Source organism: Olea europaea, unplaced genomic scaffold, assembly GCF_002742605.1.
Source record: "Olea europaea var. sylvestris unplaced genomic scaffold, O_europaea_v1 scaffold1020, whole genome shotgun sequence".
Classification (NCBI taxonomy): domain Eukaryota; kingdom Viridiplantae; phylum Streptophyta; class Magnoliopsida; order Lamiales; family Oleaceae; genus Olea; species Olea europaea.
Genome location: NW_019227527.1, coordinates 391,342 through 416,654, shown reverse-complemented (window position 1 = coordinate 416,654; position 25,313 = coordinate 391,342). Strand labels below are relative to the sequence as shown.

Genomic DNA, 25,313 nt, shown 5'->3' with positions numbered 1-25,313 from the left:
AAAAAAAAAAAAAAAACTTATTTTAGACACAGACATGAAACTTAAAAATTTTGATTTTTCTATTATAAGCAAGAAACTTAAATATTTTTTTGCATCATATAGTTTAATGAATTTGATTCCATTTTCATATTATTTTTATTGAGAAACTAAACCAGAAATGAATCCACTTGGTTAAGATCTTGACTGCATCATAGTAGCTGTCTATAAATGTTAATGATATGGAACAAACAGCAGGCTTGCCTGTCTATGAAGCTTGTATTTGTGTACATGAGATAATTGTACACATAGTCAAAATCGCGCAGTGGTATGCAACTGCATTTCAGAAAAAGTATTCAATCAGTAAATGATAATTGTCACGAGTTCTCATGGTAGGGAGAAAAAAAGGACTTGGCGATAATATTATCATCCAGGCACCTGTCAGATAGTAGAACAAAATGCTGGTTGTCAGGATCTTTGAGTGCATTTGATAAAAGCCTTCTTTCTGCGTCAACCATTGAAATTCTTCCCCAAACTACCTGTAAATAAGAACCAGCAATATAAACGTTCAGCATTTAAGATTTTATTGTAACATGCTACATTAGGAAAAGGAAATACTATAATAATAGTAGCATATTCAAGCCTTGTTTGGCACAGATTTTTTTTAAAATCATTTTCCCCAAAGATATTTTCAAGAATGCATTCTATGGGACCCACAACTCTTTCTCACTTTTTAACAATAGATTCTAAAATAAAATAAAAATTAAATAAATAAAATAAAAATGAAGTCATTTTTCACTTGGAAAAATCTGTGCCAAACAAGCTTTCAGATTGTAGAACTACAGTACCAATATTATAACACAAAATTCATTTTGCATGAACTAAAAGTTAGAATTTGCACACCCATTGAGCGTGCACAATTTAGCAGTCACAAACAATGCAAAATTATTAAATTAGCTAGCCCAATCCTATCCATTCATTTTTCAAGAACGACCTTAGAACTTATAAGGTCATTGAATGAGAATGCTAATGGAACAGCCTGACCTACATTTAGATAATAAGGTACTTCAGTGAAACAAGAAAGGGAAGATGAAGAGAAAGGAAAAAGAAATGGCAAGATTCCTCACAAAATGATAATTATGGTTTCTCAACCTGATATATGACTAACTCAAATAACACATTAACATCTTAGACACTGAGGTTTGCATGTGAGTTTGTTCCTCTAGGTGTACATTGATGTCACTATAGTTATATGTTGAGAGTAAAAATATAAAGATGCAGATAATCGAGTACCTCAAGAAATGTATATAAAAATCTCAAATTCTAAGCTTCCTCTCAAAATATACGCATCTGCTACAAACAAGCTCATAGCAAGTTTATATTTCAATATGACCCAAATTGTCAAATTTTTGGTAGTATGATAAAAATTTAACTTCCATAAGAGCCTCCATAGCCTGGATAAATCAAATAAGAACAGAATTAGTGTTGACAAAGAGGTAAACCTTGTCGCTACGAATTTCCCGATTGATGAAATAACGACTAAAATGGACTGGTTTTTGCTTCGATGCGTGCACATAGACAGAGAATCTTCCTTCATGTCCCTGCCAAAATAAAAAGGAACAATTAGTTTCGTTAAATTGAATAGTAGAATTCGTATACCATCCACAATTATAGATCGTGAGTAGGAATACAAAAGACATCTATGTAATATGTAATGCCAAAGCTATAGAGCCAATAACATTGACCGTAAACGTCTGGTAGTTGCATTTTCAAGAATTTGTGTTGCATTTCAATTTGTTAAAAAATGTGCCACAATATGCTACCTTAGCTTCTTAGGAAAATATCATCCTTCCAGTTCATTAGGGTCTTACTTTTAATAGTAACAACATTTCTGAGACTTATGTCAACTCATGAAATTAGTACTTATCAAGAAACATGCAGCATCTCACAAATCTTGTTTGCAATCTCATGCTACCAAGCTTCCACAAGGACAAAACTCAAAGACAATTGAGCCAGTGAACTAAATAAAAAGATAAGGTACATTGCTAAAATATGTCATATATAAAGGGAAAAAAAAATTCAAAAACAAGACCCCTTAATTTTGCTCGACGTATATGCTTGGTGACATTTTCCTTTGGCAATAATATAACAATAGCAACTGCCATGTCTCATATTACCAAACCTTGGCTTTAACAATGAAAATGGTCTAAAAATAGTAGAGGGCTCAGATATGAAAACCAAAATGGTTGGCTAAGATAACAACTCAAGACTAAAATAACCATAATCAGGACCTTTTCTTTGTTTTTATTATGAGAAAACAAAACCAGGTGCAGTTAATACAATCATCTAGGAAGTCAAACTGCAAATGAAAACTTCAAATTTGCAAAGCGAACTGTGATCTTATTGTAGTTAAATATATATTCCATGTTCTTTCAAGCCGTCAACGTGGTTTGGCATATTGTCTTGTCAAAATGTTACTTTGTCAATTAGAGCTAAGTAACAACTATAATTTTCCATCAACATCATTTCTATTGTGAATATGGATATTAATTTAACATTAAAAAGAATTGCTGTATTAGAATCATCAAGATGAAAAATTTAAAGTAAAAAATTTCAAAAATATTTGCACTTTCAACTACTTCACAGATACACTAAAAGAGCACTTATACATTGTCTGATAATGAAAAGCATATTGTCCATTTGCATACAAGCAATCAACAGACTCTAGAATCCAATACATTGCACACCGGGTGTTCAGTCAATGTGATTGTTTCCAACTTGTGCAAACCATCAACACCCCACCCTACCAAAACAATAAAAATTAATAAATAGCTACCAAAAGATAAGTCACGTGCACCCCAAGATGACCAAGTATGGTGTGGCTAAGTACTTATTTCATAGAAATACACGAACAGAAGGCATCGAAAAGGCAACTGGCTTGGAATGTAAGAAAAGAATTGCCACCATAACAAATTGCTTAGTTGTAACAAGACCACAAAATTTGACCAGAAACACCATCATGAAGGAGAAAATAGGTTGCAACTACTTAAAATGGGTGAATGAGTATATACGCAGCTGAAATTTCAATTAGAAACTCTCTTTGGTGAGATGTCACCTTGCAAAATTTTTGTTCTACTAAAAGTGAGAAATTCAACACCTGGTTTAAAAAGTTTAACTTTAAACAAACAAACAGTGCACTAATGCACGATTGATAATTAACAAGTTTTCTTTTCAAAATGTTGGAAGGAATAAGTATACTTTCCATTCAAAGGACAGTCCAATGTGCATCAAGTTTCACTTCACTTCCCAAGGTTGGAAGCTCTCACGAATATGTCATTGGGTATATCCAGATTTCCTTTTAAGAGTTACCCTTTCGATTTTCTTTCTACCCAGAAACACAAAATGGGTAACTTATGGTGCGCCTAACCCTATCGTTGTCCTGGTCCTTCCCAAACTTAAGGAAAACATTATACAACCTTCAGAATTCCTGTATACTACATGAATCACTCTTGCCCAATAACATCGATACTTGAATAAAGCTTCCGTCAGAAATTATGTTAATGGATATATAACTCAAAAACTACCATCTTGCACAAAAAGTTGATATCATACATTTATGAAAGAAGCAAATGATAGAAAAAAATAATTAGCTAGAAAATGTGAACTGCAGAAAAAAATTTACCTGAAAAAATTTGTCCCACAGCTTTTCAAAAGGTAAAGCACCCGGTGTCAGAAAAAGGAATGCAATTTTGGAATTCTCTGATAAACTAGGACGCATACTCAGGATATCTTTAATTACGACACGAGATGCAATCTCATCGTCTGTTAGTTCTCTAACAGGAGGAGGTGGAAGCCAGTTAGATAATGCCTTACAACTGTGAGAAGCGAATACATAGCACGCTGTGGAATTCTGAGGAGGATAAACATAAGCACAAATTAAGAACACGATGACTAAAGAAACCAGTATGATAATCCATGTTGGCTTCTTTAAGTGACTACGGTGGCGAGACATCGGCAATGTTTGCATGTCCTTTGTGCCTAGACGACACGTTTGAGCAGTTTCATTTAGAAATGATGCATCACGGATTAATCTCCAAAAGAACTTTTATCTTTTCCAAAGTTCACCGCAAGACCAATTGCCCTATAATATGATTAGCCTATCAGACAAAGATAGAACCTCATAGCATTGCATTCAGTAAGAATCTGAACCTGCAAGGCAAATCAATGTGTATATGTGACAACAACCAAATTGCAAAAAATTCTGACTCTTAAATTGGCCCGATTTGCAGGTGGAAATAAGATTTGAAGCAAATCCATATCACTTATCAACATAAAAAAATGTCATTCCATTTAATTTTATATCAGGATTCAAAGTAAACATACAACAATTGATCCACATCAAAATTCCAATCCCACTAATAGTCCAACAAATTTTTCAAGTTGGTAGAATCAAACTCGAAAGAAACGAAAAAGTGGGAAAAGGAAAAACGTGAGGAAAATCAAAGAGTGACGACCATGGCACCTGAATCCAAGATCCCAGGTTCTGAGCATTGAGTGAATAAAAAATCAAGATAGTACCATGAGAAAGCCCGATAGAGGATGAAACTTGACAAAAGCCTAGGCTCTAGCATATTCAAATTACCTAGGACACCCAACAGAACCCCCCAAATTCATAACAAAAATAAGTTCAAAAGATAGTTCCAGCAAAAATGTCAAACCCAACTTGCACGGCTTGCGCCTGTAAATCAAATCCATAATTTTCAAACCCTTCAAATTTCAATTTCAATTCCAATTCACTCGGTACAGATATATGTTCAAAAAGAGGATTATAACCAAACAGGCACACAAATAAATGCAACCTCCGTTGCATTTAATGAACACCCCTTCAAAAAAAAATTAAAAGAAAAAAAAAAGCAAGAATCACAAATCAGAACAAAATAACCAATAAAATTCAAATTCTATAAACACCCAAATCCAAATAAAAACCCACAAACAAAACCTTATTGCTACCAATAAATTAACAAAAGCAATAAGTAATACCCAATTCCTTGAACAGTGTAAGCTCGAAAGAGATCGAGAAGTTGAATCTTGAAATCCAGTGGATCCGTAAATGCGCGTGCACAATTATAGCATGTGTGTTCAAGATCTAGGGCACATAAAATAATGGAATGGAACCAATCAGAGCAAGAATATGTGTGTAATTATATTTAAATAGAGATGGATATTTGTGTGTTATGTATGGGAAATTTTGAGCTGTCCAAATTTTTTCAGCCGGCAATTTTTACGAACTATCAATTATTTACTATTATTTCCTAATTAATTTTAGACCATGTTTGAGCCGCATTATTTGAAAAAATAAATTTATAAATAGTGATTTGACATCATTTCAATTTAAAGATGACAAAATAATTCGTTCAACTCGATACTCGTGGGCTCCGCTTCAAATGGGGCGAGTAATATCTGCCTAACCGGGTACATGAGATTGGTATGGGGCGAGTGTCATTGCCCGAAGTAGATACATAGCCCTCATCCCATTACCTGCTCCGTTTAATATTAATTTCAAATTTAAGTTTTTATCAAACAAAAATAATAGATGTATCATTATTTTTAAAGAGGACATGAGTTATTTTTAACAAATTTATAAAAAAAGTAATACTATTTACTAAGGACATAATAAATAAAAGCAACAAATAAATGGGGTAGGAGACTTGCCCCACTCCACCTCGGACCCGCCCTGTCACGCTTTAAATGAGTATGGATATGGGGTAAGATAATAAAAATACCCGACGGGATGGGATTGGAAATGGTCGACCCGTCTCATATCCACCCTATTGCCATCCATATTTCAACCACACATTATTCAATAAAATAATATTACACTCAAATTCAAAATTTTTCTTACTTTTTAATTATATATTTTCTATTAATATATTATTCAAAAATATATTATTATGAAAATAATGTGACTCAAATAAGGGCTTGGTGTGGAAAATAAAGGCGGACCCAGACGCAGGGAGAAGTGGGTGGAGAGAGGTCAATAAAATTAAGTCCCAACTTAATGGCCATTATTTGACAAAAAAATTGTTTTATATAGTAAAATTTTGAAGAATGTGTAATTAAAAAATAAAAAAATTTGATTTTACATGAAAAATATTTTATTGTATGAATATTTGTTTAAAAATGAATATGCAAAATAAAGACTTTTAAAATAATGATTATCAAATAAGGCCAAGTCATATTTGGTACAAATTCTTTTATATTCAATTTTATTTTTTAATAAATTATTCAATCACACATTATATAAATAAGATAATTTTACAAGGGAACTCAAATTATTTTTTCTACATTTTAACTACAAAAAATTCACTTTTTACAACGTCTACTCTCCAAAAATTTACATCAAACGTGTCCTAAAGTTGTATTGTTCATTTTTTTTTTCTCAAACTCAATTCATTAAATCNGTCTACTCTCCAAAAATTTACATCAAACGTGTCCTAAAGTTGTATTGTTCATTTTTTTTTTCTCAAACTCAATTCATTAAATCAAGATTTGATGTTTACCACTTGAGCTGAATATCGATATTATGCATAAGCTTAGTCTAATAGTATTAAATATTAATAAATCCAAAATTATAATTTGACAATTACCTTATCACTTTCATGTTTTTTACTATGTACTAAACATGCTTTGAAAATATATTTTGAACATTGAATTAATGAAGATCGAAAACAATTAAAAATGTAGATATTCGAATTTTAATTTCCAAATACAGTGCCCACCTAACATAAGGCCACTGTTATCAAAAGTATATTGGATTCGACAGTTCAATTGGAGAAAATGAGAATCAAAGCCATAAAATTGAAATTAAAATTCATTAATACATAAAATGAACGTCGTTTAATATTAGAACTACTCCTTCGCAATGAAATCGGTCGATTCAATACTTTTTATTTTTTTTAATTTTTATGTACTTATTTTTTTACCATCAATTTGACATTTTTCTCGTATTTTGATTTTGATCTTGACCATCTTTTGTGAATTAATGTCCAAACTAATATATAAAACATTTTTTCAAACTTGGGACATTGAACCCACAAACTTTGATTTGGTAATAAATGTGTTGATGATTTGTTTGCGTTATACAAGAATTTTGTGACATCCATGCAACCATATAGTCGACTATTCAATTGATCAAATTTATCAAAAGATAATGAATAAATTCAATTATAATATATTTTAAAACTAAAATTGAGAAAGAAACTCGATTAGCTGAAAATTGGAGAACCCAAGGCTAGGTTTCTGCTTACCTTTTTTGTAATCTTGACATATATCATTTAGTTACGTCAATGGTCATTGAAACATTAGGACTGACGTTTAGCTGACATAATCCTTTTTTCTACGTGTCACCATTTAGTGTTAACATGTCATCAAATAATATTGTTTAGGGTAATTTTATTACCCCCACAAAATTTATAAAGTACACCACATTATATTCACACCACAATTAAAATATAATTTTAATAAATATATCACAACAAATTTACAATTATATACCTAATTTAGGTTTTAATAAATACACTACAGTTAAACTTCATATTTTTCTTTTCTTCTAGACAAATCTTTCCACCATGTACATTTTATATTGGATGCATCCATGCAGCCACACTAATTTTATTAATTATTTTTTCAAAGAAGGGGAAGAAAAAAATAAGAAGAAAACTTGATTTCCAAAAAATGGGTCCGAATCTTTTTATCAGTGAACTTAATTTATAACTTTAAAGAGGTCACCGAAATGTTTTGAGAGTTATTAAAAGAAGATGTGCCAAATCATACTACACTCATGGAGAGATGCATATTTGTGTTCTTTTTGGAGAGTCTAAACTTTAAGGAAGAAATTTAAATTTCTGCCTACCTTTCTCGGTATGAATTATTATAAACCTGGTTTAATATCTGTGTATTTATTCATTTTGATGAGTAAAGATTTCAGTAACATAATTAATTCTGTGTAGTACAACCTGACTTTTCTACTTCTCTTGTCGATCTTATAAATTATTACATCTAAAATGTTTTTTTTCCTTCACTTTTTCTTTGATCTGCATCATTCATAACTTGTAGTCAAGATGATATATTTACTGCTACTCACTCCACAGATAATGAATTGGAATTTTATTTTTTTTAAAATAAAGAATGATTAAACAAATTGGAGTATATGTTCTCCACGCTATTTTCGGTAAAGAGTTGCATTTTGCAATTATAAGATCTAACGAATTGAACAAAAAAAAAAAATTATAAAGATTGATTAAACAATTTGATGAATTCATACATGTGGTATCACGGAACACAACGAGCAATTATAGAAAAAGAAGAAATTAGATTTAGGTAATTTGTGGTGTGATTTTAATGTGGTGTGATTAATTAAAAGTATATTAATCCTAATTATGTAATTTTACTTCGAGCTATTTAATTAAATAGGAAAAAAAATTTAAAAATTGCGGTGCACTTAATAAATTTTGTGGTGGTATAACCCTATTGTTTATCCCATAAAGAGAACAAAAATTCTTCAAAATACCAGGTTTACTATATGATTTAAGTCCATATTTTTGGTCAAAATAAAAGTAACATTTCATTTTTCTGAATGTGTTTAAATCTCTAATTTCTAACTCTCCAAATTTCTGATTTCAGGTAATAAATAATATCGTTTGACGACGAAAACGTTGCATAGGATCTAATGTTAATTTTTCACCAAGTGGCAATTAGTGTAAGTAAGAAAATAACTTTAGCAATCATTTTTATAATTATTTAAAATTTCGGTAACTATTAGTATAATGAACCTGTTAAGTTAACAAATGATTTATTGCGATAGATCAATTCTCGATAGAGGAGACTCAGGAGAATACGATCGTAAACAGGGCCAGTCGGGATATATTTACAATATAAATCTTTCTCAATAAAAACTATAATATTTGACATTAAAGCGAAGTAAATATGCATTATTACTCAAAATAAGAATTGATTGGTATAGAATCTATAGATAATAAAATAATTACCTTAAATCTAAGAGTAATGTTATTCATAGTGAAAACTGCCAGTAGTCGTCCTAAGTTGCATATACTTCGCAATTTGATATTTGATACATAGATACGGTAGTTATTTTTTGAATTATATATCAAATGAAAAACTGTCAAGTGCACACCACATACGGCGATTGTCGGTAGTCTTTATTGCGAATAACATTATTCAAATCTAGCCCCTGTTTGATTCCTATTTTTGAGATAAAAAAATATTATGGAATAGTGATGTTTTGAAGAATATACGGTTAGAAAGTAAAAAAAAATGTATGGTTGAAAATGAATTTTAAAAAAATACATTCTTGAAAAAATGGAAATCAAACTAGGACCTAATAACTAAAAGTAGTTCTCTCAGTGTTATCCCTTGCAACAATTGATCGTAGGTTATTTTCAACTTTCAAATGAATTGTTAAATTGTGCGGTACATATTTGATAAGCAGTGATGAGCAAAAGATAATAAATAAGTTTTTCACTCTTTTTTTAATAAAAGACTGTCGTCGCTAATGACTACACAATTTCATATAAGAAAAAAAAAAGTCTTAAAAATAGAAATTTTGAATTGACAATATATTGGCTTGAGACGCAAATGAAGTTAACAAGGAAACTGAGGCGCAATAAAGGAAATAGGTAATTCAATACGAAAACAAGTCGCGTGCTCTTTCTTACAAGCAAGGTGCGTGGCTATATATGTGAGGTTTTTTCTCTACATACTCATATTAAATAACACATTCTCACAATAAAATATTGTTCATGTAAATCTAAAATTTTTTCTTATTTTTTAACTACACATTCCCTAAATCACTATTCAAAACATTATTTTTCAAAAATAATAGTTGTCAAACAGGGGCTAAATAGCCTCAATTTCACTTGGCGTACAATATTGGCTTCATAGAGGTTATACAGGGCACACACAATGGGAAGGTGGGTGGATATACTCGTCTAGGGTCCACCCTATGTGAGTAATCTAGAATATATTCGTCAAGTATTATTCTGTACACACAGAATAATTGAAATAGCCCCTCGTGTGCTATCCTTTCGAAAGTTCCCCATTCATAAACAGAACATCTCATAAGCGCAAGTTCCACACACACACACACATGATGGTGACTTATATTGAGATCCACATTGCCAAAATGTTAGAATATCTTGGTAAAGAACTACTGAAGTTAGGACATATTCGGTAGTGATTATGAGAATTGATTTTTTGATCGTTGAAAAAAAAAGTGTGTCCCACCTGTGAGTGAAGAAGTCAAAAATGACAACCGAAATAGTGAAATAACGGTCAAAAAATAGATTTTTACCAAACGGGGCTTAATAGTTTTTGTTAAAAATTCAAGTAAGGGCTAAGATTGTGTTTACAAAGTTTGTACACAGATAATTCACGAACACTGCTAATGTTGAAATAGATATCGATAGAGATGTCAACAAGTCGTGTCGAACCGGTTCACGAGTCAAAACTAGAAGCTCGGGCTCGACTTGGATAAAATGTGTGAGCTTTTTTTTGGGCCCGATATTTTGCTTAGCCAAAAAATTTAGGCTCGAGCAGAGCTTTCGACTCGAGCCTTTTCAAGTAGCACCGAACGAGCTCTTTTTTTTTTTTTAATAAGTAAACTGAAAGGCAGCGTTCTGGTGCTTTTTAAGGTAGCCAGGTGTGTTGCCTTAAGAGATAGCCGAGTGAAGCCTTTTTGTTTTTTTAAGGTCCGTGAGCTCGAATTGACGAGCCACACGGGTCGGCTCGGATTTTTCGAGTTGAGCCACGGGCAACCCAAGTTGACGCGCCGAATTGCCATCCCTAGATATTGACCTAAATTTTGCAAGATGACTTTTGACTACTAGGTTAGGTAGACATTGAATTGAATTTCTTGTAGTCGCAAATGACAACTTTTAAGTACAAATGTGAACTATTTTGATATAATATCATAATTAAGCTCATGTTCGTGGCGTTAAAATTCATATTTTAATCTAAATTAAAGTCAACAATTGATTTCAACCACATATTTTATGAGTTCTGCAACTATTCAACCACACATTCCATCAATTTATATTAAAATCTACTAAACTTTTGATTTTAATCCTCACCAAACAGGAGCTAAATTGAAAGCTATGAATTATTTTCTTCACTTCTATATTTCTTGGATACTAGGAAAAATCTTACGAGCCACAAATAAAAAATATTAATAATTTTTTCGATGACATAAATATTCTCTACACTTTCGTCCTTTGTTGGCTAGAAACATAGCCTTGTTAAGGGAAGGACATACAAAAACTATTGCCAAAAAATCTAGTCCTTGTTTGATCCACCAATAAAATTAAAATTAAAATCAGATTTTAACTATACATTCCATCAATTTTCATTAAAATCTAAGAATGGCAAAAAAAAAAAAGATCTATTACCCTCGGAATTCTACCTCGAACTGGGCTGGTTTTCCCACCTAATCAAGTAGATGGGCGTGTGTTGTTGCCCCATGGTGGGGGCGGGTACAAAGAACATCATCTCAGTCTCATACTACTCTATTTAATGTCCATTTCAAGACATAAGTTTTTTATCATACAAAAAGAAAATAATCATCATCCATTTTAAAGAAAAATGGGTTGTTCAGTAAATTGAAAAAAATAAAATAAAATAATGATAATAATAATGATGATGATGATGATTCTCATCAACTAAAGATAGGAAAAGAAAGAAAGCAAAAAAAATTTTAAAAATAAAACAAAATGGGTGATAACTGCGGCAAAAGTCTGCCTTTTTGACTACTAGGTTAGGTAGACATTGAATTGAATTTCTTGTAGTCGCAAATGACAACTTTTAAGTACAAATGTGAACTATTTTGACATAATATCATAATTAAGCTCATGTTCGTGCCGTTAAAATTTATATTTTAATCTAAATTAAAGTCAACAATTGATTTCAACCACATATTTTATGAGTTCTGCAACTATTCAACCACACATTCCATCAATTTATATTAAAATCTACTAAACTTTTGATTTTAATCCTCACCAAACAGGAGCTAAATTGAAAGCTATGAATTATTTTCTTCACTTCTATATTTCTTGGATACTAGGAAAAATCTTACGAGCCACAAATAAAAAATATTAATAATTTTTTCGATGACATAAATATTCTCTACACTTTCGTCCTTTGTTGGCTAGAAACATAGCCTTGTTAAGGGAAGGACATACAAAAACTATTGCCAAAAAATCTAGTCCTTGTTTGATCCACCAATAAAATTAAAATTAAAATCAGATTTTAACTATACATTCCATCAATTTTCATTAAAATCTAAGAATGGCAAAAAAAAAAAAAAAAAAATCTATTACCCTCGGAATCCTACCTCGAACTGGGCTGGTTTTCCCACCTAATCAAGTAGATGGGCGTGTGTTGTTGCCCCATGGTGGGGGCGGGTACAAAGAACATCATCTCAGTCTCATACTACTCTATTTAATGTCCATTTCAAGACATAAGTTTTTTATCATACAAAAAGAAAATAATCATCATCCATTTTAAAGAAAAATGGGTTGTTCAGTAAATTGAAAAAAATAAAATAAAATAATGATAATAATAATGATGATGATGATGATTCTCATCAACTAAAGATAGGAAAAGAAAGAAAGCAAAAAAAATTTTAAAAATAAAACAAAATGGGTGATAACTGCGGCAAAAGTCTGCCTTGCTTTGCCTTAATCGGCAGGACAAAGAAACAAAAATACTTGACTAGGCTGGGGGCAAGAATGACTGTCCCAATCTTGACCTGCTTCGTTGTCATCTCTACTAAAATCTACTAAAAATTTAATTTTTATTTAAATCAAACAAGGGTCTAATCTGGACTGATAAATTTAACTTCATTCCCAATTAAACATTTCTTGGCCAAACTTCTCTGGACTGACCCAAGCCATTTCAAAGTCTAGACAAGTATGCGCTAACTTCTTTCCAAAAAATAAAATAAAGTACAATGCCGTTAAGCAGTTTTTTGAACAAAAACCAGAGCAAAATATTATTTCAATACGCCAAAGCAATATGTTTACCAAGAGAATCGTTCGGCAACATAATTAAAGACGAAATATGAATTTATATTGGTAATAGAGACTAGCAGACCACCTCTTGGACATGGATGGAAGGAGCTTGGATGGTCTTCACAGCATTTACACAATCCGATTATGAATTTTGGCAAAGCGTAGATCTAGGACCGGTCCTATGATTGATGTGCCCTGAGGCGAAGTCTCTAAATTAGGCCCCCAGCGAAAGTAATGTAAATACAAAATTCAATGGTATATTATGCGACTCATTGCTAACTTAAAAAACTAACATTAAAATAACAAACAAATATATTATATAAATGATTTATATTATAAACCATCAAAATCAACAATATTTCAAACAATTAGTTAAATACTATTCGTCTTGTTGTTTTAGAGGCAAAAACATCAATCAAATATGAATAATTTAGCTGCTTAACCATTTCTTTTTCTATTGATAACATAGCTAACTCGTTTAATTTTTCTTGTGACATAGTTGATCGGAGATAACCAATCATATAAGTCGATCAGGCTGCAATTATATAAGTGGATAAGCCAACCAGATTACAATTTTATAAGCCGACAAGACTTCAAACATGTCCAATCTCTTCAATAACAAGTTAGGGCAAGCCATTGCTTACCTGAGAATTGAAATTTCGACGATAATTGTGGAATTACACCATTGAGAATGATCCCGTCACAATTCACGAGCCTGAAACAAAAATTTATATAAAATTATGATACTTTTACTTATACATTATCAAATTTAAGTTTAGCTAAAAGCGCCAACTTACATATGAGCTATGGCTTATTGACTTGAATAAATTCTTGAAATACAGGATCCAATCTAAATCTCTTCTTCCATTCTGGCTTCTGCTGTACTTTAAGGGCCTGGAAATGTTAACTTGAATAGTTGATACCGTAATAGACTAAATCTAATAGGAACCAAAGTCTTTTATCAATGGACAATCGAAAATCAAATCTATGAAACCCCTCAAAATTCCAAAAGAAGTGTTCTTTTTCATGTATGATTTGATTTTCATTTATCATTGCTCTCCCAGTCTTTTTCTTTCTTTTTTTGGTTGTATCCTATTGAAGAGTATTCAATTTCCATTTTCCCTTTGACTGGAAGTATATATCACTATCACTACTATATAAAAAAGGCAATGTTAGTTACTGTAGAAATAACAGTAGATTCTTCCATTTTCACATACTCTAGCAATTTTTTTTCATCTCTCGAGCAAAAACGACGCTGTATGCAAAAAAAAAAAAAAAAAGTTGCAGGCTACAGTGATACATCCACTTGTCCTCAATTTAGGTGGATCTTTCTTTCTTCTTCTCCATTTTCACACGCTACTGCTTGTTCTCTCCATTTTATCACGCAAATCAACCCTAACTCCTTCTCTCTGAGTTTCATTGGGTCCTTTCTTTTCTCCATGTATGTATACTATTTCTATTTCTATTCTACTTTTTTTTTACGTATGTACTAATCTGTTTTATACTTATTTTTCAGCTGTTTGCTTGGTATCCAATGCTAGGATTTCGGTGTTTTCGGACTGCTTTTTTCTAACAAGTTACCTCATTCTTTTTCCCCACTTATAGTTCATATTATTTTTTCAAGTTGATTTCTATGGGGCTTCCAATTTGTTGTAGACTTTTGTGTTTATGTTCTTCGATTGATTGATTTTATATTTTGAGTTTGAATGTTCGTTTCTTTCGTGATCCTGAAGCATCCTAAGGTTCAAAAATTCTTTTGCGACTTCTGTAAAACTCTTTTCCATCCGTTGTGCTTGAGCGAAGTTTGGCCTCTGTGAAATTTGTTTGTTGTTAGTTTGTGAAATGATAAATGAGGATTCGAATGTGTGATTTTTTTTTTTTGGATTTCTGTATTCTGTGCTCCAATCGTTGCGCCTATTGTATTTGTTTGATCGTTGACACATGTTTTTTTGGCTCTTACTAGATAGAATAACGTTATTTCTGCTGGTCTTATTGCAGTGTGTAGGTAGTGGTGGAGAATGTTTTCATTACGAGTTGGGCTTCTCTTTAGTTCGTGATAGTAGTAATATCTAGAGGTTTTTCCTGCGATGATTTTTGAGGGGGAAATCTACTTTCATATGATTTGATTTTTCATTTTCATTTTTCTTGTATAGTGTTGAATTTCGATATTGATGTTGATTTGTTATACACAAACTCTGGAGTGAATTAGGATTGTTTGTTGTATATTTTGTATGGATTGATTGAAGTCTAGTTGTTCTGAATTTTAGATCTTATTCTTATTTTTATTGAAATTTGTGGACGTTTTGCAACTCAATTTCATTTAACGGGACTTGATTGATTTTTTTCCTTGTGTTTTGTGTGAATTGGTTTCATTTCGAATTTTTGCTGTTAATGTTTTTTTTCTTTTTGGTGTACAATGGATCTGTATCAAAATATAAAAAAAAATAAAATGAAATATATGCCTATGGTGGTTTTTATATAAATGAATATAAAACAAATATTTTGATGGAACAATGTATCTATTTACGTAATGTGTGTGCAAATTTCTTATGAACATTATATTTCAATTAAGGAGTTCCAATGAAGGAATGATATTGTATTGTTCAATTTTAGATATTTGGAAATCATTGAAATGTGGATGGAATAGATTGGTAAATAAGAGAGTAAATAGAATTGAGTGTAAAAATAGCAGAATAGATTAACATGAAAATAAAATATTTTCAGTGTATACAAATTCATTTAGAAGAAAGTAAAGAGGTCTCATAGACGTGTCAAATTTTCACCAACATGGTTTTTTTTGTAGACGATAAACATTGGGGGTTCACTATTCAAAAGTTCGAAAACACATGTATCGCCCATTTGTAGTTCTTTTTCTGTAAAAAAAGAAAATCTGCCTAGCCTATAGTCATACGTCTTATTAGACCGTTTGGTCGTAAATTTGTGGCGAGCTCCCAGTTGTGATGTAAAGAATCATAGATTTGAACACTTTGCACACCTCTTGGTAGGTGGTACCTTCAAAATTGTCCTAGTATACACTGGAAAACCATGGATGAATAAATTATTGATCTTGGAATCAAAATTATGTTGAATAGATGAATGTAGAATGAGATATTAAAGATGACACCTACAATTTCTCGATGGCTATTGTGATGAGGTGTTAGTGTTATTTCAAATGCAGGGTTATCTGTATGTGAAACGTTATATTCTTCAGGAACATCGGAGTCATATGTGACCTCTAATCCAGAATGGTCAAATATGGTTATATTGAATTTGGAGTTTCCGTTATATTCAAATACCAAAACATGAGCATCTTGTAAGTTATGATGGTCAAAAAATTGTTTCCATCCATCGACAAAATATATTCTTTCATCATCTCTTTCCAATTGTATTGTGACAATTATACCATAATATGCAGTTACTAGTACTGTGTCACCAAGTTGGTGTCTCCAATGGTTGATAAAGGATCTGGGAAGCATCTATGCATATACATTAAAAAGTATAAGAGAGATATTAAGAATGCATCTATTCAAATATGAGAGGAGAAACTGTTGTGTGACTAACCCGACGGGTATTATGGTTTAGTGAAGGAGTAATTATTCTGAAGAAACGATGTGGCACCTCCATTTTGTCTCGGTACACTAAAATGAAAATTTTGTTAGAAGAAATCTGTTTTTTACGTTGTGGAGGCCATGATATATATTTTAAGGTAGATTTTGCAGTATAGACGAGTTAGAAAGTTTGTTAATGGAAGTTCCATGTTTGTAAGATAAACTTTGTATATGATTTAAAAAAGAAAATATCTTGTATATCTTGTAGAAGAATATCATGAAGTTTGGTAAGAAATTCATGATTTGTGCTCGATTTTTAATAGAATTGAAGATTGAAATTTAGTTCGTTTATCTTCAATAAACAAGATGTAAATTAAAACTGCAAAATTTAGTCTTGAGAAAATAGTTAGGATAATCAAGAAAGAGTAGATAGACACCTGATTTTCTTTTTGTTAAGTACCTGCAAGCAAAGATATTTAAATCTTTTATGTGAGGAGTGATTTAAGGTAAATTTTGAAAACACGAGAAGCTATTTAGTTAGAGGACATGTACTTCCTCTCTTTTTTTATTTTTCTTCAGATTTGATAGGAGGTTCACGGGTTGTAGAAATGGATAATGTGTTACAAAAAAAGTCTGATCTTACTCTTTCCAAAAACAAAAGTGAGGAGAAAAAATTATTAAATTATTGATGTGAGTGACTATTTGATCTAACACGTTTCACACATTATTTGATTGCACTCAAAAGGTTACGATTAGAAATGTGATTAATATGTCTATCATTTATCTACATTTCTGCTCATTTGAATGATTTTTATAATCTCTGTATATATAAAAAAAATTGATCTATATTTTATGTATTTATTTTAGGAATCACGTCTATTAAAAAATTAAGTTGATTAAATGACATTAAATTGTTGTACTGAGAGCAAGTGAAGGAAAAAGAAAGAAAAAAATGAAATTTATGCCTTCGTAATTACGGAGGCATTGCTTTTTTTTTTCTTTTTCTCTAACTCTTATTACAACAGTTCAATATTATTTTTTTGGTGGACATAATTTTATATGAAATTATATTTCGTTTAAACATGAGTTTCTTCTGTTGTATAAAATTTAATCAGCGTTCATGTGCGTGGTAGTCGAATTTTCTTAACAATATTTTTAAAAATTTGCAATTTCTATTTATGTGATGATAAAAAATTATAATATATAATATAGAAAAATGAATAAGTATACTTAGTTCTTTTTTTTTTTTATTCTTCCAGCTATAGTATTTAGGTGAATATAATTTATTCATTTCTCTATCCATATCATTTTAATTTTACCTTTTGAACGGGAAAACGATGTTGTTTTCCTTTCATTCGTGCAAGTACTTTGTCTTTGTTCTTATTTTAATCATTGTCCTTATTTTCGTCGTCTCTTTCTCATCCCTCCCATCCTTCTGTTTTCTCCCTCTCTTCAAGTTGCGTGTATATTTTGTTTGATGATAGACCTGTTGTTGTTAGTAAGTTTCATTTTTACTTTTTTTTTCAATACATTTCCTATTGTTCGGGTCATGAAAGTGTATGCATTTTTTTGACTTCTTTTGTCTGAGGATATTGTTTTCAATGTGCATGCTCTTAGTTATGTTTCGAATTTTATTGAGTTGATTTTTGTGGTTTCTTTGTTTCAGCAATACAATGAGTAAGCAATATTGGACGCCTACATCTGCACAACTTCAAGCTCTTGAATCTATATTTAATTAAGAGAATACAACCCCAAACAAGTCAAGGATCATGCAGATAGTCTCCGAACTATCGTTGCATGGACAAATTTCTGGTGTGAATGTTTATAATTGGTTTAAGAGTAGACATGCTTGTTTAAGAAAATTGGACTTATCTACACAAGCACACAATTCTGAACTTGTAATTCAGCCAAGGTACAAAAAGATAAATTGCATAAGAGACTTATGGGTATGATTTGTTGCTTAAATGTGATTTCTTGTTGATTTAATGTTTTTTACTCTCTTTTTTACGTCATTTTAACATAAATATTTGGTATTTTAGAAGTATCTACAAGTTTTACACTTATGCCAGGAAGAAGGATGAGATGCTATCCTGAGTTCACAGCAGATTTCGTAGATTGAATATTTTTTTTATAATTTTTTTTTGCATCCAACTATTTATTTAGTCATGTTGTAGTGTATTTTCTTTCATCTTGTTTTGCAAAATTATTTTTTAATCCAATTTTTGCACTTCTGTTATCTTTCAGCGATCTTATACTAATTTTATGATTCTAGGTTCTATTGATCAAATTACAGAAGGATCTTCATGTTAATGAAAGCATTGGCGTGGAAAAGTAATATGAAAATGACAATATGCAATCTCAATGTGGTTCACACGTTCCTATCATTTTAGATCGTTCTAAGAAAATTGATATACGAAATATTCCAGTTGAACCTTATATTCTTCCATCTTGTACAATTTGTAAACATTGTGGTGCAAAAAAGTTTTACAAAAAAAGTAAAGATTTTTGTTGTTGTGATGGAAAGTTTAAATTACAGCTGAACAGTGTTCTCCCTGAATTGTATGAGCTATTTACTTTTATTTCATGTGAAGCGATTACTTTTGAAAAAATTGCTCGTACTTATAACAACCATTTTCATTCACTTCATTTGGTGTTAAATATGATTCAAATTTGTGCAAGAATAATAGAGGTGTGTATACGTTCAAAGTTTAGGAACAGGTATACCATTTTATAAATCAACTTCTACCAACTGATAATGAAATTAGTAATATACTACAAATTTTAGATGGGTTAAGTGAATCAACTTTGAAAAAGTTAATAGATATCTTAAAGATGAATCCATATTGTCGTTTCTTTCGATCATTAAGTGGAGTTTTTGATTTTAATTAATGCTGTATCGTGCTGAGGTCTGATTTAGATCTCGACCAAAGAGTACATAACATGCCATCATGTGAACAGGTGGCTGCAGTGTGGGTTGATGAGATCCATCTGCAAACATAAAGACTCGTGATATGTTAATTTATGGACATTCCAATACTGCACATAAAGTAAATTACTATTATGACTGTTATGATCCACTTCAATATCCATTAATATTTACCTATGGAGAACCTGGATGGCATGAAGGTATTGAAAAAGCAAAGTTGCATACTTCAATAGTCTATGAAGATTTCATACAAATCAATCACATTGATTTGACTGAACAACTTATAGAGATGGAAGATCGTAGTAAACTTTATTACCATTGAAGTTCTTTAATCTTTTTAGAGCGCATAAATGTATTGTCATTTCTATATCTATCTTTGTGATTTTAATTTTTTTCCTTTCAGTTATGAAGAGAGGTAAGAAATGAATTACCGTGTCGTGCCATGAATATTATTGCTACAAACTTCAAATTAGACTTTCAGATGAGTCTGTACTCCTTCATACAGTAGACTTTTACAACAATATATAGTTTATATGCATGTTAAGATTGAAACTGATAGATTAGATTATTTTCGTAATAATCAAAAGACTATACGATGTTAACTTTACTAAGGAATTGTAGATAGTATACAAAATGGTGAGAATTGAGGCTATAAAATTGGTAAATCAATTGTGTTGTCTACAAGGTTTATTGGGGGTCCTAGAAATTTAACTAAAAGATATATGGATACAATGTGTTTAGTTCAAAGATATGGAAAACCTTATATATTTTTAACAATGACATGCAATCCAAATTGGCCCGAAATTAAACTAGAATTGAGGCACGATGATAAAATACAAAATAGGCCAGATCTGTTAGTCCGAATATTTCGAGCAAAACTTGAAGAACTAAAAACAGATTTAATAAAGAGAGAAATTCTAGGGCCTATAGTTGCCTATGTGTATGTAATTTAATTCAAAAAAAGAGGTCTACCTCATGTTCATTTTCTCTTGATATTTAAAACGAGTTTTAAGATTACTAATTCTACGCAAGTTGACGAAATTGTTTGCTACTGTGGTCAAACATATTATGCATGGTCCTTGTGGACAATTAAATCCTACAAACGTGTGTATAGAAAATAACCATACTTGTAAAAATAAGTATCCAAGAAAATACATTTTGCATAATTCATTCGGTAGTGATTCATATTCACTTTATAGGCGTCGTGACGATGATGTTACTGTTAGGGTCAGAGGGTCTGTACTAGACAATAGATGGGTTGTACCATATAATCCTTATATTTTGGCTAAATATGACTGTCAAATTAATGTTGAAATATGTTCTTTTGTTAAAACAATCAAATAATTATGTAAATGTGTACAAAGGACATGATCGTGTTAATTTTACTGTGAATAAAAAAATTAGGGAGCATTATATTGTTGAGATTTCGAATTATCAAACCGTTAGATGGATATCTGCACCGGAAGCTATATAAAAAATTTTTAGTTTTGATCTATTCGACATATCTTCTTCTGTAGTTTCTTTGCAGTTACAAATTGAAGATACTCAGTTGGTTACATATAATAAAACATATGATTTATCAAAAGTTATAAATAAAGACTCCATCCAACGAACTATGTTAACTGAATTTTTTAGAATGAATATTTCAAATGAAAATGCAAGAACTTTACTTTATAAGAATTTTCCTACATACTTTGCATGGAATACATATTTTCGAGTTTGGAATCCTAGAAAAAAGCAAAATGTTATTGGTAGAATAGTTGCTGCTAATCTATCTGAGGGCGAGAGATACTTTCTAAGACTTTATTGAATCATGTTAAAGGGTCTAAGTCTTTTCAAGATTTAAGAATAGTTAATAACATTGTTGTGCCTACTTATCGCGAAGTTACATTTTTACATGGTCTAATAGGTGAGAATAATTATTGTGAAATGTGTTTAAATGAGGCGATCACCTATCATTGCGTTGCCTATTTGCTAATGTGTTAATTTTTTATAGCTCTACAAATTCTAGGAATTTATGGGTTAAATTTATAGTGTACATGATATAATATTTTTTACATACAAGTATGACATTATGTGATGCCGAGGTTAGAACTTTGAGATGCATAAATTCATTTTTGGAAGTTTTTGGTACAAATATAAATGATTTTGGTCTTGTAGATTTTGACGTTATTGGAACGATTGCAATTTGTTAGCAAATATGATTTTAGAAGAGACTACAAATATTAATGTTCAGCGTGACATGCATTTTACGAAGAATTTAAATAAGGAACAACAATCTACATATGATGTTATTTTAGACCGTGTTGTAAATAATAAAAATGGAGTTTTTTTTATTGATGGTCCAGGAGGTACTGGAAAAACTTTTCTGTACAAGGCATTACTTGCTGCAGTACGATCTCGACAACTTATTGCATTAGCAACAGCATCATCGAGAGTGACTACTTCTTTATTGTCGGCTGGGCGAACTGGTCATTCACGTTTTAAAATTCCACTTCAAACAAGTTCTGATATACGATGTTCAGTAAGTAAACAATCATCACTTGGTCAACTTTTACAAATGACAAAGCTAATTGTGTGGGATGAAGCACCAATGATTAATAGATGTGCTTTTGAAGCTTTGGATAAAATGTTGAAAAATATTACTGAATGTGAATTGCCATTGGGCGAAAAGGTTGTTGTGTTCGGAGGAGATTTTCGACAAATATTGCCAGTAGTACAAAGAGGAACAAAAGATGATATCATGAAGGACAGTTTAATTTTTTTTCAGATTTATGGCAATATTTTACACAACTACCGTTGACCGAGAATATGAGAGCTAAATTAGATTGTTTTGTGAATATTTACTTAGAATTGGAAATGAAATTGAAAAAGAACATACATGTCACATGATTAAGCTTCATTCAGATATAATAATAGATTTTGAGAGTGAATTTGAATCATTGAAAAAATTAATTGCTATTGTGTTTCTTAATTTTCACACATATGGTGACAATTTGAATACTATGATTAACAGAGTTATTTTGACTCCAAAAAATGAACATGTAGATATAATAAACAATATGTTAGTTAAAGAAATTTCAAGAGAGATATTTACGTATTTTAGTTTTGATGAAGTAATTGATAAAACAGAAGGATTTATTCGTGAGGACTTTTTGAATAGTCTAACTCTAAATGGCATCCCTCCACATGAACTTGTACTAAAAAAAAATTGTCCTGTTATGTTGCTTAGAAACATTAATCCTTCAAAAGATTTATGTAATGGGATCGGACTTATTTGTCGAGAATTTAAACGAAATGTTATTTTAGCCGAAATTGAAATAGGTCAATATCGTGGAAAGCAAGTATTTTTACCTAGAATTTCATTTATTCCACTTAAAGGAGATAAACATTCAGTACCATTTAAGAGAACTCAATTTCCCATTCGTCCTTGTTGTGTAATGACTATTAACAAAGCTCAGGGTCAAACTTTGGATTTCATTGGACTATATTTGCCTAAACCTGTCTTCTCACATGGTCAGTTATATGTCGCTTTATCTAGAGCAAGAACAAGAGAAAACATAAAAGTTATAATAAAGCCAATGGATGAAAAAAAAAATCTCACAATTGTTGCATAAAAAATGTTGTCTATCTTGAAATTTTGAATTTGATACATACTAATTAACAAGTCTATAATTACAAGTTTTGCTTAATTGAACTACCAATCTATTGTTAGCCTAAAAGATGATATTTGCTCTGCTAATCCATCTTGTGTCAAGGAGAATAACATTGAATTATACAAGGTTAGTTATTCATCTTATTTTATGTACACACAAACTGATGTGAAAGATACCTAAAGAAAGGATAAAAAATACAAGCTTATTACATAATATTCCAAACAGTATATTCTGGTTATCTACTACAATTAGGACATACAGGGATGAAGAAAGTATTCATTATTACAAATATCTATCGCAATCTTTCGTCTATATATACTTATCCTATCCGACAAAGCTGATTCAATTAGATATCTCAAAACAAAGCATTCTATATATTTGAGCACGAAAATATCACAATTAAGCCCGTTGAAGAAATAGTTTAGTGTTAGATTAAATAACTAAGTTTAGGAAATTAAATATTCTGCTAAAAAACAAGCCGCTTAAATGCTTACCCATTGTTTGCACAGTTTAGGTAGGGTATAATCTCCTGCTCCATTTGTTAATTCATATGTTTCCTCATATCTCGTCTAAAAGAAAAAGTCGTAGTCTTCAATAATGCTTGTGCCATAGTCAATGAAACTTTTGCATGTACTTTTACTTGATCCGGTGTGTGGACGTTATTACTACAATCATATATTTGAAATTTTCATTCATGAATATTGACAAGAAAAAGATAGAAGTTATTGCTCGGATATGAGCATGGAATTAATTTATACTTACATCTCATCCAAGGACGACCAAATATAGGTGCTTTGCCATTTACATAACTTTGCAAAAGAGTTTTCACCTCTGGTGGTTCCCATTCCTGTGTCAATATGCCACATCATGTGACGAGCACATTCCATTTCAAATTTGAAATTCATAAGTGCATATTCTTTTGAAACAAGTGGACAACTATCATTCATGAACCGCCTCAATAGTTTTAACTCTAGCTCAATGTTCTGATGAAATAAGTAGATATAAATTAGATTATATATATTGACTATGAAATAAATCTATTGTAATTCATAGACTTTACTTACAGCAATATTTATGTCCTGTGTTTGATCCATTAGAGTTTTCAACATGTCTCTTCAGAAGACATTGTTACTGCCATCGTCCAAGTATGTACCGTATGACATAATTTTAATTAATTTCAAATAAATCAAAAGAGATGTTGAACATTTGAGCTAATACAAGTACAATTAGATTTGTTACCCAAATTGATTCTCCGATATACAGTTTTTAATTTTTATGTATCTTTCCATATGATAGTCTTCCAGAGGACAACCTGAAGATGATGAAAATTGTATTTGTTTCCCCTTGTTTTTCTTCTCTTTTATCGACCTTCCAGAGCTCTCAATTTGTTCAACTGTTGATATCTCCTTTGGTTTATCGCAAGGAATATCACATGTATTGAGAGGGACATCTTATTGCATGGAACCTAAGATGGCTTCTATGTTTGATTTTCAATTAGATAATGTGTTCAGTATTTCCTGATTTTGTTCATCGACATAGGATCTCATTGAACTTAAACTGGTATCAATATAAGATTGCATACCCTGGAATCTATCTTCCTGCCATTTCTGTTGCTGTTGAAAAAATTGCCTTTGGTTGTCAATAATTATTTGATAATGATGTTGCATATAATCTTCTTGCCTTTTTTTTTCTCCTCAAATAACTGTTTTTGATTTTCAAGAACCGATGGTAGTGAGCTCTCGATTCTTCAGCAAATTATGTCTTCAAGTTGCTATATACACCAGACATATCTGATGCTATGTGTTGCCTGTAGATGCCCAACAATTCTTCCATTTTATCTTCACTTAGGGAGTTGGAGCCACCGGGAACAGAGCTAGACCCAAGTACAGGTGAAGATGTAGAAGTACCGGGGATTGTCGTTTCTTGCACATATATATTGTCTGGGATTTGTTGTATTGCATTATCCAAATACTCCATTTACAATCTCATCTAATTTACTGTGTCCATTATCCACTGGCAATGAAAGAGTTCTGTACCAAGGAGTTTGTAATTCTTCTTTATTAGGCTGTAGTACAGTAATCACTTGAATCTGTAATTAAAATGAAATACCAAAATCGTTTATTTT

The 25,313-nt window shown here is 31.1% G+C and overlaps 1 protein-coding gene across 1 annotated transcript; it reads right to left on the bottom strand.

Annotated features, from left to right (window-relative positions):
• Positions 1-109: 109 nt before the first annotated feature.
• On the bottom strand, positions 110-4,081 carry LOC111372668 (the record flags this gene model as incomplete). The annotated part of the gene is made up of 4 exons (XM_022995048.1): positions 110-312; positions 415-515; positions 1,479-1,577; positions 3,659-4,081. Coding segments are annotated over 4 exons (747 nt in total), but the record flags the coding sequence as incomplete, so codon positions are not given.
• Between the last annotated feature and the right edge of the window lie 21,232 nt (positions 4,082-25,313).